The sequence below is a fragment of the Accipiter gentilis genome, chromosome 36 (assembly GCF_929443795.1).
Source record: "Accipiter gentilis chromosome 36, bAccGen1.1, whole genome shotgun sequence".
NCBI lineage: Eukaryota > Metazoa > Chordata > Aves > Accipitriformes > Accipitridae > Astur > Astur gentilis.
The window spans coordinates 1277187-1292627 of NC_064915.1; the positions used below are offsets into that span (position 1 = coordinate 1277187).

Below are 15441 nucleotides of genomic sequence, written 5' to 3' on the forward strand. Positions count from 1 at the left end.
CTGGTCCCTTTCAGGCTCATACTGGTCCCTTTAGGGTGATACTGGTCCCTTTGGGGCGATACTGGTCCCTTTCAGGTGATACTGGTCCCTTTCAGGCTCATACTGGTCCCTTTCAGGCTCATTCTGGTCCCTTTGGGGCCTTACTGGTCCTTTTCAGGGTCATACTGGTCCCTTTGGGGCCATACAGATCTCTTTAGGGCTCATTCTGGTCCTTATGGGCTCATACTGGTCTCTACAGGGCTTATGCTGGTCCCTTTGGGGCTCATACTGGTCCTTATGGGGCCTTACTGGTCCCTTTCAGGCTCATACTGGTCCCTTTGCGGCCATACTGGTCTCTTTAGGGCTCAAACTGGTCCGTATGGACTCATACTGGTCCATACTGGTCTCTACAGGGCTTGTACTGGTCCCTATGGGACCATACTGGTCTCTCTGGGGCTCATACCGGTCTCTTTAGGGCCCATACTGGTCCTTATGGACTCATACTGATTCCTAATGTGTCATACTGGTCTCTTCGGGGCTCATACTGGTTGGTGTCACACCCCTGCTGCCCCACCCCTCCTGCCCCAGTTTCAGGGCCACCTACCAGTGTCACCCAGCACCACCCTGGGTGGCCCCAATGTCCCACCATCCCCATGGGTGGTCCTGGCCCAGCCCCAATGTCCGTGTCCCATCCCACCATGTCCCCAAGTGCCACCTGCCCCATGGGTGCCTCCATCCCGTCCCTGATGTCCCCAGTGTCCCCATCCCATCCCTGATGTCCCCATCCCATGGCTGTCCCTGCCCCCCATTCCCCAGTGTCCCCATCCCCGTCCTTCTGGGTGTCCCCATCCCATCCCTGATGTCCCCAACCCCATCCCATGGATGTCCCCACCTCCCCAGTGTCCCCATCCCCGTCCTTCTGGGTGTCCCAATCCCATCCCTGACGTCCCCATCCCATGGATGTCCTTGTCCCATTTCCCATGTCGTCCCCATCCCGTGGATGTCCCTGTCCCATTTCCCACGTCCCTGGTGCTCCCGTCCTTCTGGGTGTCCCCATCTCGTCCCAGATATCCCGGTCCCCAAGCACGGGCACGGACCGGCCCCACCGGCTCATCCGGTGCTGAGACACGTGGGGACGGGTCGGGACATGCGTGGGCGCGGGGACACGTGCGGGGACACGTTGGGCCATGTGCTGGGACACGCGTGGGGACAGGGACGAAGCCGGGGCCGCGATCCAACGACTTTATTGGGACACGGGAGCCGGGGGCACCTGGCCAACTGGGGGGACCGAGGTGTCCAGGCCAACCCCCTTCCCCAGGGATCGTCCCCCCCGAGGGACCCAGACCTCCGGGCACCCCTATTTGTTGCAACCCCTGCAGCCAGACTGGGATTGGCCGGATCCCACCCCGGATCCGGATCCGTTGTCGGATCCCGCCCTGGAGCTGTAGGTGGCAGTTCCAGAGTTGGAACCGGAGCTGGAGCCGGAGCTGTGAGCGGATCCAGCGGAGGGGCCGCGGCGCACGGGTATGTAACCCCCGATCCGGGCAGGATCCTGCAGCCCCGGTATGAAGGGGATCCCGGGGTTCTTGTACCCAGGGCGCTGGGTGCCCCCATAGGATCCCAATCCTCCGTAAGATCCCGATCCGCCCCCGTAGGATCCCGATCCGCCCCCATAGGATCCCGGTCTGCCATAGGAGCCTGATCCACCCCCATAGGATCCCGATCCACCCCCATAGGATCCCGATCCCCCATAGGATCCCGATCCACCCCCATAGGATCCTGGTCTGCCATAAGAGCTTGATCCACCGCCATAGGATCCCGATCCACCCCCATAGGATCCTGATCCTCCATAAGATCCTGATCCACCCCCTTGGGATCCTGATCCTCCATAAGATCCCGGTCCACCCCCATAGGATCCCATTCCTCCGTAGGATCCTGATCCACCCCCGTAGGATCCCGGTCTGCCATAAGATCCTGATCCCCCATAAGATCCTGATCCACCCCCCTGAGCTCCTGATCCCCCATAAGATCCTGATGAGCCCCCGTAGGATCCCAAATCATTCCCATAGGACTCAGGGAGCCCATAGGATCCTGAGCTGTCCCCATAGGAGCCCAGTCCCCCATAGGATCCTGATCCGCTGCCTGCTTGGGATCCACTGCCCCCCTGGGAGCCGGGTCTGCCTGATCCAGACCCACTTCCCCCCTGGGATCCGCTGCTGCCTCCATGGGATCCAGGTCTGCCTGATCCAGATCCGCTTCCACCATGGGATCCTGGTCTGCCTGATCCAGATCCAATTCCCCCTTGGGATCCTGGTCTGCCTGATCCAGATCCACTGCCCCCCTGGGAGCCGGGTCGGCCCGATCCTGAACCGGATCCTCCATATGACCCCCCATAGGACCCTGGCCCACCTCCATAGGATCCAGATCCTCCATAGGATCCAGATCCCCCGTAGGATCCTGACCCGCCTCCATAGGATCCAGATCCACTGCCTCCTTGGGATCCAGGTCTTCCTGATCCTGATCCAGCCCCAGAGGATCCCGAACTGGATCCTCCTTGGGATGAGCCAGGTCTGCCTGATCCGGATCCGCTTCCCCCCTGGGATCCAGGTCTGCCCGATCCGGATCCACTTCCCCCCTGGGATCCAGGTCTGCCCGATCCAGAGCCAATTCCCCCTTGGGATCCTGGTCTGCCTGATCCAGACCCAATTCCCCCTTGGGATCCTGGTCTGCCCGATCCAGATCCAATTCCCCCCTGGGATCCAGGTCTGCCCGATCCAGATCCGCTGCCTCCATGGGATCCAGGTCTTCCTGATCCAGATCCGATTCCATAGGATCCCAAACTAGATCCTTCATAGGAGCTGTCTCCCGCGTAGGATCCACTTCCCCCATGTGAGCTGGGTCTCCCTGATCCACCCCCGTAAGACCCGAGTCCGTAGGATCCTGGTGGCCCACCAGATTCTGGTGACACAAAGGATCCCGAGCCATCTCCATAGGATCCTGGTCTGCTCCCGTAGGATCCTGGCTTGCTCCCGGAGGATTCTGGTGACACGTAGGATCCCGAAGAGCTTCCGCCTCCCTGGGATACTCCTGAGCCGCTGTAGGATCCCGATCCACCCCCATAAGATCCCGATCCACCCCCATAGGATCCCGAATTGCTGGAGGATCCGGAGCCGCCGTAGGATCCCGAGCTGCCGCCGTAGGATCCCGAGCTGCCTCCATAGGATCCGGTCGCATCCTCGCCCAGCTGGGGGCTGAGGAATCCGGCGGGTTCCTTGCAGGGATCCACCCCGGCCGTCAGTGGAACCAAGCGGGATCCTGAATCACAGCGGCCGGAGGCATCTGGGCCAAAGCGGGGGTGTCAGCGGCACCCGGACACCCGGGTCCCCCTGGCTCCCAGTCCATCCCAGTCCATCCCAGTAATCCCCCAACTCTGTCCCATCCATCCCTGTCCTTCCCAGTTCCCATCCAAGTCCCTTCAGTCTCCACCCCAGTCCCTCCCAGTTCCCATCCCAGTCCCTCCCAATCCATTCCAGTCTATCCTAGTCACCCCCAGTCCATCCCAGTCTCTGTCCCAGTTCTCCACAGTCCCCACAGTCTCTCCCCCAGTCGTCCCCCCCAGTCCTCATGCCAGTCCATCCCAGTCCTCTGAGGGGCAGGGAGAAGGATCCAGTCTCCATCCCACTCCATCCCCATTCCCCCAGTCTCTATCCCAGTTCATCCCAGTCTCCATCCCAGTCTCCCCAGTCCCCTCCACTCCCTCCTAGTCCCTACCCCAGTCCCCTGGGTGGGAAGGGGAACCCAGTCTCCATCTCCGCCTCCATCCCAGTCCCTCCCAGTCTATCCCAGTCCCTACCCCAGTCCTCTGGGTGGGAAGGGGAACCCAGTCTCCACCTCAGCCTCCATCCCAGTCCCTCCCAGTCTATCCCAGTCACCATCCCAGTCCCCTGGGTAGGAAGGAGAACCCAGTCTCCATCTCAGCCTCCATCCCAGTCCCTCCCAGTCTATCCCAGTCCCCATCCCAGTCCCCTGGGCAGGAAGGAGAATCCGGTCTCCATCCCAGTCCCTCCCAGCCTATCCCAGTCCCCATCCCAGTCCCCTGGGTGGGAAGGAGAACCCAGTCTCCATCTCAGCCTCCATCCCAGTCCCTCCCAGTCTATCCCAGTCCCCATCCCAGTCCCCTGGGCAGGAAGGAGAATCCGGTCTCCATCCCAGTCCCTCCCAGCCTATCCCAGTCCCCATCCCAGTCCCCTGGGTGGGAAGGAGAATCCGGTCTCCATCCCAGTCCCTCCCAGCCTATCCCAGTCCCCATCCCAGTCCCCTGGGTGGGAAGGAGAATCCGGTCTCCATCCCAGTCTCCATCCCAGTCCCTCCCAGTCTATCCCAGTCCCACCTGGGAGGCACAAGCAGAGCAGCAGGAGCCCGAGGGCCAAGGGCAGCTGGGGACCGGCCATGGCCGGAGACATCGGGGACATCGGGGACACGGGGAAGGGCCTTAAATAGGGTCCAGGTGGGGTGGGGCACCCCAGGGTGCCACCGCCTGGGGAGGGGACATCGGGGAGTGGGACAGGGACGGGCCCCGCCCGCGCTAAACCTCTGAGTCACCGGGATTGACCCGCTTGGCGGGGCCGCCCGGACGCCTGGGTCCCCTCTGGGGGTGGGGGGGCACCCGGACACCTGGGTCCCGTCTTAGGGTGGGGGTCACCCCGACGCCTGGGTGCCCTTTGAGGGTGGGGGGCACCTGGACACCTGGGTCTCCTTTGAGGCTGGGGGGCACAGAGACACTTGGGTCCTCTCTGAGTGTGGGGGTCACCTGGACGCCTGGGTCTCCTTTGAGGGTGGGGGGCACCCGGACACCCAGGTCCCCTCTTAGAGTGGGGGTCACCTGGATGCCTGGGTCCCCTCTGAGGATGGGGGGCACCCGGACACCTGGGTCCCGTCTTAGGGTGGGGGTCACCCAGATGCCCGGGTGCCCTTTGAGGGTGGGGGGCACCTGGACACCTGGGTCTCCTTTGAGGGTGGGGGGCACAGAGACACTTGGGTCCTCTCTGAGGGTGGGGGGCACTCAGATGCCTGGGTCCCCTCTGGGGTTGGGGGGCACCCGGATGCCTGGGTGCCCTTTGAGAGTGGGGGGCACCCGGACACCTGGGTCTCCTTTGAGGGTGGGGGGCACAGAGACACTTGGGTCCTCTCTGAGTGTGGGGGTCACCTGGACGCCTGGGTGCCCTTTGAGGGTGGGGGGCACCCGGACACCCAGGTCCCCTCTTAGAGTGGGGGTCACCTGGATGCCTGGGTCCCCTCTGAGGATGGGGGGCACCCGGACACCTGGGTCCCGTCTTAGGGTGGGGGTCACCCAGACACCTGGGTGCCCTTTGAGGGTGGGGGGCACCTGGACACCTGGGTCTCCTTTGAGGGTGGGGGGCACCCAGACGCCTGGGTCGCCTCTCAGGGTGGGGAGCAGCCGGACGCCTGGGTCTCCTCTGAGGTTGGGGGGCACCCGGACGCTTGGGTCCCCTCTTAGGGTGGGGGTCACCCGGCGGGCCGGGTGCCCTCCCCTCCGAGGATCAGGGTCAGGGCGTCTCCCGGACTCGGGCGGGGTGGGTGCGGCGGGACGCCTGGGTCCCCTTGGGCCGCGAGGTCGAAAAGGTCAGGGTGGGGCCCCCAGACGCCCGGGTCCCCCCCGGAAGGCGGCAATTAGGGTCGGGTGGTGACCGCGGCCTCCCGTCCCTCCCCAGGATCCGGGGACCGAACCGACCCAGTGGATCCCAGGGACCTGGGGGGGGATCTGGGAAGGGGGCCGATCCCGGGGAGGGGGAGAATCCTGGGGATCCGGGGGGGGGGGGGGGGGCGTCTCAGGAGAAGGGGGGGAGCTGGGGATGTGGGGAGATCCTGGGGGTCCCCGGAGGGGGAATCCCGGGGGGGGATTCTTGGGGATCTGGGGGGAGTCTGGGAAGCGGGGATCCTGTGGGGGAATCCTAGGGTTTGGGGGGGGGGGGATCCAGGGGGATCCTGGGGGGAATCCTGGGAATTGGGGGGGATTCAGGGGGTCCCAGGAGAGGGGGAATGCTGGGGATCAGGGGGGATCCAGGAGGATCTGAGGGGTCCCAGGGAGCAGGGATCCTGGGGGAGAATGCTAGGGATTGAGGGGATCCTGGGGGGAATCCTGGGAATTGGGGGGGATTCAAGGGGTCCCAGGAGAGGGGGAATGCTGGGGATCGGGGGGGATCCAGGAGGATCTGAGGGGTCCCAGGGAGCAGGGATCCTGGGGGAGAATGCTGGGGATTGAGGGGATCCTGGGGGGAATCCTGGGAATTGGGGGGGGGGGTGTCCAGGGAGTCCCCGGAAGGGAGGGAATGCTGGGGATCAGGGGGGATCCAGGAGGATCTGAGGGGTCCCAGGGAGCAGGGATCCTGGGGGAGAATCCCGGGGATTGGTGGGGGGGATCCAGGAGGTCTCGAGGATAGGGGATCCTGGGGGGGAATCCTGGGAATTGGGGGGATCCAGGGGGGTCCCCAACAGGGGGAATACTGGGGGGGGATCCCAGGAAGGGAAGGTCCTGGGGGATCCAGGGTTTCCCAGACAGCGGGGTCCTGGAGTGAAGCCTGGAGATCAGGGATACGGGAGGTCCTGGACGAGAGGAATCCTGGGGAGAATCCTGGGGATCGGGGGGGGGGGGGGGGCGGATCCAGGGTCTAATCCTGGGAATTAAGGAAGGGGGGGGATCCGGGGGCTCCCAAAAATCTGAGCTGCCTTGGTGGGAAAGATCTGGGAGGATCCAGGGAGACCCTGGCGATCAAGGGAGACCCCCAAAACCAAGGCGGGGGGGGATCCCCTGAGGATCACTGGGATCTGGGGGGATCTGGGGATCCCTCGGCGGGGGGGGGGACACCCAGGTCTCCCGGTCGTCCGTCCCCCCCCCCCCCCAGCCGGCGACCGCGCGGTGGCGCTGCTTGTGCGACCCTACAATAACACCCCGGCGGCCCCGCCCCCTCCTCCAAACAAGCCCCTCCCCTCCCATAGACCCCGCCCCTCCCTTCTCCCCTCCCCCCCCCCTGCACACAAAGACCACCCCCACACACATTGGGGGGGGGTCCTGGGGTCCCTCCCGGACCCCTGGGTGTCGTCGTCCCCCCCGGGACCCCCGGGTGTCTCCCCCCCCCCCCCCCCCCCGTTCCCCCGTTCGCCTGGGTGTCCCCGTCCCCCCCCTCCCCCCCCACCCCCCCCGACTTCTGGGTTCCGGGCAGATTTTTTCGGATTTAACCCCGCCCCCCCCCCCCCCAGTTGGGACTCCTGGGTCCCTCCGAGCCCCCAGCGGGTGGATAACAAAGCTGGGGGGGGGGGAACCCGCCCGGACGTCTGGGTTCCTGCGAGTCATCCCCCCCCCCCCCGCGGGAAAAGCCGCTTTTCATCCCCCCCCCCCCCCCCCCCCCGTCCTCCTCCTCCTCCTCCCCCCCCTCCTCGGACGCCTGGGTCCCTCCCGGACGCCTGGGTCCCGCTCCATCCCGGGGTGAGTATACTGGGATCCCCCCCGTCCCCCCCAGTTGGAGTCCTGGGTCCCTCCGGGTGCGGGGGGGGACACACACACAGACTGGGATTTCCCTCCCACCCCCCCCCCCCTCCACCTCCGCCCTTCCCCGACAAAGGGAGCGCTCCCGGCCGAACAGCTGGGTCCCCTGGTCGCCCCCCAGCCTGGGGTTGGGTTGGGGGGGGGGTCCCAGATACCTGGGTCCCTCCCTTCGAGACCCCACCCCAAGTATGGGCCCCCCCCCCCACCCCCCCCCCCCCCAGACGCCTGGGTTCCCCCCCAGCCCATCCCCACCCCGCCTGGGCCATGTGCGGGGCTGTCAGGGGCCGGAAGCGTGACGGGGGTGACGACGTCCGTCCCCATGTCCCCAAGTGTCCCCTCTCTGTCCCACCAGCATCCACCAGTGTGTCCCCATCTCTGGTGGCTTTGTCTGCCCTGTCCCGGTGGGCCCTGTCGCCGTTCCTGGTGGTCCCCATCTCTGGTGGCCTTGGAGGCTCCCGTCCCAGTGGCTCCAACATCCCTGTCCCCGTCCTTGGTGGCCCTGATGCCTCCCATCCTTGGTGGACTTGTGTCCCCCCACCCCCGTGGCTCCACCATCCCCATCCCCATCCCTGGTGGCTCCAGCATTCCCATAACACCATCCTCATCCCCATTCTTGGTGGCTCCAGTGTCCCTATCCTTGGTGGTTCCGTCATCCCTGATGGCTCTGGTGTCCCCTGTCCCCCGTGGCTCCACCATCCCAGTCCCCATCCCTGGTTCTTCCACCAGCCCCATCCTTGGTGCCACCACCATCCCCATCCCCATCCCTGGTGGCTCCAGCATCCCCCTAACACCATCCCAGTCCCCATTCCTGGTGGCCTCACCATCCCAGTCTCCATCCCTGGTGGCTCCAGCGTCCCCCTAACACCATCCCTGTCTCCATCCCTGGTGGCTCCAGCATCCCCCAACACTATCCTTGTCCCAATACCTGGTGGCTCCACCATCCCAGTGCCCATCCCTGGTGGCTCCAGCATCCCCCTAACACCATCCCTGTCCCCATCCCTGGTGGCTCCAGCATCCCAGTCCCCATCCCTCATGGCTCCAGCATCCCCCTAACACCATCCCAGTCCCCATCCCCGGTGGCTCCAGCATCCCCCTAACACCATCCCAGTCCCCATTCCTGGTGGCCTCACCATCCCAGTCCCCATTCCTCGTGGCCTCACCGTCCCAGTCCCCATCCCTGGTGGCTCCAGCATCCCCCTGACACCATCCCAGTCCCCATTCCTTGTGGCCTCACCATCCCAGTCCCCAACCCTGGTGGCTTCACCATCCCAGTCCCCAACCCTCATGGCTCCAGCATCCCCCTAACACTATCCCAAGTCCCCATTCCTTGTGGCCTCACCATCCCAGTCCCCAACCCTGGTGGCTTCACCATCCCAGTCCCCAACCCTCATGGCTCCAGCGTCCCCCTAACACCATCCCAAGTCCCCATCCCTGGTGGCTTCACCATCCCAGTCCCTGTCCCTGGTCCCTCCACCAGCCCCATCCTTGGTGCCTCCACCATCCCTGTCCCCATCCCTCGTGGCTCCAGTGTCTCCCTATCACCATCCCTGTCCCCATCCCTGGTGGCTCCACCAGCCCCAACTCCATTCCTGGTTCCTCCACCAGCTTCATCCCTGGTGCCTTCCCAACCCCATCCTTGGTTCTTCAAGCCCCATCCTTGGTTCCTCCCCTACCCCACGTAACTCCACCGTCCCCCCCCCGATCCCCTCCCGTTCCCCCACCCCGATCCCCGCATCGCCCCATCCCGCCGCAGGCGATGGCCGTGCCGGGTTGGAAACTGCAGCTGCTGGAACGGCGCCGGCGGGAGGAGGAGGCGGCTCGACGGCGGGAGCGGGAGCAGCGGGACCGGGCGGCTCAGTTGCCCCCTTGGAAGCGGGAGCTGCTGGAACGGCGTCGAGCCAAAGCAGGAGCCGCCGGGGGGGGGGTCCCTGATGGGGGGTCCTTGGCGTTGGCGCCGGGCCTGAGCCGGAGCGCCGAGGGGCTGGAACGCTGCGGGGAGAGCGAACCCACCCGGGGTCGGGTCAGTCGCCTGCTCAGTCGTTTTGCCCCGCGGCCCCCTGCCCGCTCGCTCAGCACCGAGGGTCTCCCCGAGAGCCCTCCCGGGACATCCCCCAACCGCCATTGTACCTCGGGGGATGAGGTGTGCGAGGGGCAAGGAGGGACCGGGGGGCAGCAGGGGGCTGAGACCCATGGGGTGCTCAAGGGGCATGGGTTGGCCACCAGCCTGGGGACAGTTGAGGGTCCGGGGACAACCAAGGGTGTGGGGACAGTTGAGACGCGGGGGGCGGTCAAGGGCATGGGAACAGTTGAGGGACAGCAGGTGGCTGAGAGCCATAGGACAGTCAAGGGCCATGGGTTGGCCACCAGTCCGGGGACAGTTGAGGGTCCGGGGACAACCAAGGGCATGGGGACAGTCGAGATGCGGGGGGCGGTCAAGGGCATGGGGAAAGTTGAGGGACAAGGGACAGGTGAGGGACAGCAGGTAGCTGAGACCCATAGGACGGTCAAGGGCCATGGATTGGCCAGCAGCCCGGGGATGGTTGATGGTCTGGGGTCAACCAAGGGCACGGGGACAGTTGAGGGACAGGGGACGGCTGAGGGACAACAGATAGCCGAGACCCATAGGATGGTCAAGGGCCATGGGTTGGCCATCAGCCCAGGGACAGCTGAGGGTCTGGGGACAACCAAGGACCTGGGGACAGTCAAGACACGGGGTTCAGTCAAGGGTGTGGGGACGGTGGAGGGACAGGGGACGGCCGAGGGCTGTAGGACGGCTGAGGGCCACAGGTTGACCCTGAGCCCGGGGGCGGTGGAGGGACAGGGGACAACCAAGGACCTTGGGACAATTGAGACACGGGGGACAGTCAAGGGCCTTGGGTTGGTCAAGGGATGGGGCTTAGCCAAGGGTGTGGGGACAGCTGAGGGACAGGGGACGTTTGAGGGCTGTAGGACGGTCAAGGGCCATGGGTTGGCCATCAGCCCGGGGACAGCTGAAGGTCTGGGGACAACCAAGGACCTGGAGATAGTTGAGGGACGGGGAACAGCCAAGGGCTGGGGAACAATTGAGGGACAAGGGACTGTCGAGACCCATAGGACGGTCAAGGGCCATGGGTTGGCCACCAGCCCAGGGACAGTTGAGGGCCAGGGGACGACCAAGGACCTGGGGACAGTTGAGACATGGGGGACAGTCAAGGGCATGGTGGGGACAGCTGAAGGACGGGGGCCAGCCGAAGGCTGTAGGACAGTCGAGACCCATAGGACCGTCAAGGGCCACGGGTTGGCCACCAGCCCAGGGACAGCTGAGGGCCAGGGGACGGCCAAGGACCTGGGGACAGTTGAGGGACAGGGGATGGCTGAGGGACAGCAGATGGCTGAGACCCGTAGGATGGCCAGGGGCCATGGGATGGCCACCAGCCCAGGGACGGTTGAGGTCCAGGGGACAACCAAGGACCTGGGGACAGTTGAGGGGCAGGGGACGGTCAAGGGGATGGTCAAGAGCTGGAAGATGGTTGAGGGACGGGGGCCACCAGGAGGACAAGGGACAGTCGACGGCCATGAGGGCACTGGGACGGCCGAGGGACAGGGGTCAGCCAAGGGCTCCGGGCCCACCACGGCAGCTGTGACGCCCGTGGTGGCCGTGACACCCGTGGGGACCGCGACGCCCGCGGTGGCCCCCACGCCCACGGCGGCCATGACACCTGTGCAGGGGCGTGTCGAGGGCGGTGCTGGGGAGGGGCCGGGTGCCGGCAGCCCCGGGGTGGCCCCGGTTGGGGGGGCGGGCAGCGGGCCGGCGGCCATGCGAGGGGTGCCCCGCCGCGAACCCGGGCCCCCCCCAGGCCCACCCGGCCCTGCAACGCCGTAGCGGTAACACCATTACGGTGCGACCCCGGCGGGGGGTGACCGCCAACGGCCCCGAAGGAGGGTCCCCCGCCCCTCCGACGCCTCCTGCCCCCCCGGCTGTTCCCCCGGGGCCCCCCAAGAAGCGTTACCCCACGGCCGAGGAGATCCAGGTCATCGGCGGGTACCTGGCCCTGCCCCGCTCCTGCCTGGCCAAGAACGACCCCCACCGCAAGAAGGTAGGGACCCCCCGTGTCCCCCTCCATGTCCCCTTGTGTAGCCCCATGTCACCCCTGCAGTTCCTGTTGTGCCCTCCCTGCCCCCCCCAGTGGCCCCTCCATGTCCCCCGGGGTCCCGCCGTGTGTCGTCCAGCCCCTCAACCTCCTGCCACCCTGTCCTTTGTCCCCATCCTTGTCCCCCGTCCTCTTCTGGACCCCATGCTGTCCCCATCCTTGTCCCTTCTTGGAGCCTCCTCCCTGTCCCTGTCCCCTCATCCCCTCCTGGAGCCTCACCAGTGTCACTCTCCCCCATCCTTGTGCCCTCCTGGACCTTCTTGTTCCCTGTCCTCATCCCCTGTTCCTTGCTAGACCCACCCCATCGCTGTCCCCATCCTTGTCCCCTCCTGGACCTCTGTGTCCCCATCCCTGGTCCATCTCCCCTCCTGGACCCCCTGTCCCCATCCTTGTCCCCTCCTGGACCTCTGTGTCCCCATCCTTGTCCCCTCCTGGACCTCTATGTCCCCATCCCTGGTCCATCTCCCCTCCTGGACCACCTGTCCCCATCCTTGTCCCCTCCTGGACCTCTGTGTCCCCATCCCTGGTCCATCTCCCCTCCTGGACCCCCTGTCCCCATCCTTGTCCCCTCCTGGACCTCTGTGTCCCCATCCCTGGTCCATGTCCCCTCCTGGACCCCTGTCCCCATCCTTGTCCCCTCCTGGACCCCTCATCCCCATCCCTTGTCCTCGCCCTTGTCCCCTCCCGAACCCTCGCTCCTGTCCCCTTCTTGACCCGTGTCCCCATCCCTGTCCCTTCCTGGGGTCCCCAACCCGTGTCCCTGTCCCGTCCCCCCCCCCCCCAGTTGTGGGAAGGCAACAAGAGTAACTGGGGGGGGGGGGGGGGTTGGGCACCCGGACGCCTGGGTCCTTGTCGCTTCCTCTCCCTGCCCACACGTCCTGCCCGCACTCTTGCCTGCACTTCACCCCCCCCGCGGGCAGCCGGTACGCACCCGGACGCCTGGGTCCCTCTTGGTTTTTTGGGTTTGTTTTTTTTTTGGGGGGGTGAAGTCTTGGGGGGCCCCAACATCTGGGTCCCCCTGTGATGGAGAAGCAGAGGGGTCTGGTGGTTAAACCGGGGGGGGGGGTGGGTTTGTTTGTCACAAATACACCCCCCCCCCCCCCCAGCATTACCCAGAATCCTCTGGGGCACCCCAAAAACAGGAACCCTGGCGGGGGGGGTAGGGGGGGAGGAAGCGGTTCCCGCAGGGTGAGGCTGTCCGGATGCCTGGGTCCCCTGCCCAACCCCCCCTTCCTCTGCCCCGCTCCCATCCCCCGCACCCCGTGGGGCCGCGTGACCCCCCCCTTGGTCATTAATAACCTCCCGTTAATTACGATTAAGCCAGGAGGTGGATTAATTGCCATGGGAACCCCCATGGAGGGGGGGGACGCGACACACGGACACACTCACGTCCCTGCTTCTCCCCGGAGCTGGGCACGTCGTGGGGCCACAGGGTCCCCACGGGTGTCCCCGAGTTGTCCCCATCCCCAGGGTGACCTTGTCCTCAGGGTGAACCCGTCCCCGAGGTGACCCCAGGGTGATGTTGTCCCCATGTTGTCCCCATCCCCGGGCCGTCCCTATCCCCGAGGTGTCCCTGGGCCGTCCCCATGCCAACCCTGCACCTCTGTCACCATGATGTCCCATGTCCCCAGGGTGATCCCATCTCCATGCTGTCCCCAGGGTGTGCCCGTCCCCAAAGCGTCCCCATCCCCAGGGTGACCCCACGGGTGTCCCCAGGGTGTCCCCATGCCACCCCTTTCCCCAGGGTGACCCTGGGGTGTCCCCATGCCACTCCTTTCCCAAGGGTGTCCCCATCCTCAGGGTGTCCCCGTCCCCAAAGTGTCCCTATCCCCAGGGTGACCCCACAGGTGTCCCCAGGGTGTGCTCATGCCATCCCTTTCCCAAGGGTGTCCCTGTCCCCAGGGTGATCACTGGGGTGTCCCCAGGGTGTCCCCATGCCACCCCTTTCCCCAGGGTGACCCTGGGGTGTCCCCATGCCACTCCTTTCCCAAGGGTGTCCCCATCCTCAGGGTGTCCCCATCCCCAAAGTGTCCCTATCCCCAGGGTGACCCCACGGGTGTCCCCAGGGTGTCCCCATGCCACCCCTTTCCCCAGGGTGACCCTGGGGTGTCCCCATGCCACTCCTTTCCCAAGGGTGTCCCCATCCTCAGGGTGTCCCCGTCCCCAAAGTGTCCCTATCCCCAGGGTGACCCCACAGGTGTCCCCAGGGTGTGCTCATGCCATCCCTTTCCCAAGGGTGTCCCTGTCCCCAGGGTGATCACTGGGGTGTCCCCATGCCACCCCTTTCCCCAGGGTGACCCTGGGGTGTCCCCATGCCACTCCTTTCCCAAGGGTGTCCCCATGCCACCCCTTTTCCCAGGGTGTCCCCATCCCCAAAGTGTCCCCACGGGTGTCCCCAGGGTGTCCCCATGCCACCCCTTTCCCCAGAGTGTCCCCCAGGGTGACCCAGTGGGGTGTCCCTATCCCCACAATGTCCCCACGTCCTGTGTTGTGTCCCCCTGTCCCGTCCCCCCCCAGCTGAAGATCTGGTTCAGCGAACGGGAGCTGGAGCGCACCTTCTGCTACCCCTCGGAAGGGGCAGCGCTGGCAGCCTGGGGCCCCCCCGAAGAGCCACCCCCCCCCGGCCCCCCCTCGGCCCCTGATGAGGATGAGGATGAGGACGAGCCCCCTCCGGTGCGGGGGCTGCCGGGGGGGCTGCGAGCCCGTGCCCTGCTTGTGGGTGAGTGCCCTGGGGTGGCTTTTGCGGGGGGGGGGGGGAACGACACACGGGACACAAGCACCAGATGCCTGGGTGCCCTGGGGGGGGGGCTGAGGGGGGTAATGGGGATCCTTGGACACCTGGGGAGGGATAGGGGGGATAATGGGGGGCCCTGAACACCTGGGTGGGTTAGGGGGGTAAAGGGGGGCCCTGGACACCTGGGGGGGGTTAAGGGGGTAATGGGGGGCCCTGGACACCTGGGGGGGCTTGAGTGAGGGGGTCACCCAAACATCTGGGGGAGGTTAGGGGGGGTAATGGGGAGCCCTGGACACCTGGGAGGGTTTAGAGGGGGTAACGGGGGGCCCCGGACACCTGGGTCCCCTGGGGGTGTTGGCGGGGCTAAGAGGGGGCCCAGATGCTTTTGTCCTCACCCCCCCATTCCCCCCTCCCGCAGATGAGTCCTGCAGGCGGTAACCCCGGCCTCTGCCCCACGGCGGGGGGGTGGGGGGGAGCCATGCTGGGCCCCCCATCCCCCTGCCAGAGAAGGGGGGGACAGGGCCGGACCTGAGGGACCCCCCGGCGGGGCTGGACAGGGCCAGATGCACGGACAAGGACACCCCCCCCCTCCCCCAAACCGCTCCAGGAGGGGCAGGCACAAGGACACTGTCCCCGCTGTGGGGACCCAGCGGCATTCTCCCCCCCCCCCGCTGGGGCACCATGGGGAGATTTTTTGGGGGGGGGGGTTATCCAGCTCTTCTCTCCCCATTTTGTAGTTTTTCTAGTTGGGGGGGGGGGCGGCAATTATCCTTAATGAGGTTTTTTTTTTTAGCCTAATTAAGGGCTTTTTTTTAGCCAGGGGTGGGGCAACTTTGTCAGTATTGGGTCAACCAGAGCTGTCCCAGTTAGGAACTGGGCCAGGCTCAGTTACAACTGGGCTGAGGGGGGGCAAAGCCATGGCAGTATTAGCTGGGGGGGGCTATACTGGGGGGGGGTGGGGGCGATGGGGAGGGGACGTGATTTATTGCTGTGGTAGCTGATGGTGAGGGAGGGGATGGGTGAGGAGGAAGGCT

At 65.9% G+C, this 15441-nt stretch overlaps 4 protein-coding genes across 6 annotated transcripts; 3 read left to right on the plus strand and 1 right to left on the minus strand.

The window, feature by feature from the left end:
- Nucleotides 1-1089: 1089 nt before the first annotated feature.
- On the minus strand, nt 1090-5471 carry LOC126034849 (uncharacterized). Its single transcript, XM_049792706.1, has 2 exons — nt 5402-5471; nt 1090-4717 (listed from the first exon to the last, which is right to left on the minus strand). Exon 2 carries the CDS (start codon nt 3211-3213, stop codon nt 1090-1092), a length of 2124 nt encoding a protein of 707 aa, XP_049648663.1. The 5' UTR covers nt 3214-4717; nt 5402-5471.
- Nucleotides 5472-7404: 1933 nt separating this feature from the next.
- PPP1R18 (protein phosphatase 1 regulatory subunit 18) lies at nt 7405-15349 on the plus strand. Its single transcript, XM_049793122.1, is given in 5 exon segments — nt 7405-7483; nt 9297-11268; nt 11270-11619; nt 14191-14392; nt 14826-15349. Coding segments are annotated over 4 exon segments (2541 nt in total). The 5' UTR covers nt 7405-7483; nt 9297-9299; the 3' UTR covers nt 14846-15349.
- LOC126034965 (formin-2-like) lies at nt 7796-9285 on the plus strand. Its single transcript, XM_049792996.1, has 2 exons — nt 7796-8391; nt 8745-9285. Exons 1-2 carry the CDS (start codon nt 7808-7810, stop codon nt 9223-9225), a joined length of 1065 nt encoding a protein of 354 aa, XP_049648953.1. The 5' UTR covers nt 7796-7807; the 3' UTR covers nt 9226-9285.
- On the plus strand, nt 11645-13831 carry LOC126034966 (uncharacterized). Of its 3 annotated transcripts, none has more exons than XM_049792997.1 (2): nt 11645-13126; nt 13390-13831. In XM_049792997.1, the coding sequence occupies exon 1, from the start codon at nt 11645-11647 to the stop codon at nt 12695-12697; it is 1053 nt and encodes a 350-aa protein (XP_049648954.1). In that variant the 3' UTR covers nt 12698-13126; nt 13390-13831. The 3 variants fall into 3 exon arrangements, with proteins under 3 accessions (XP_049648954.1, XP_049648956.1, XP_049648957.1); XM_049792999.1 differs by having other exon boundaries at nt 13599-13831; XM_049793000.1 differs by having other exon boundaries at nt 13740-13831.
- Nucleotides 15350-15441: the final 92 nt, after the last annotated feature.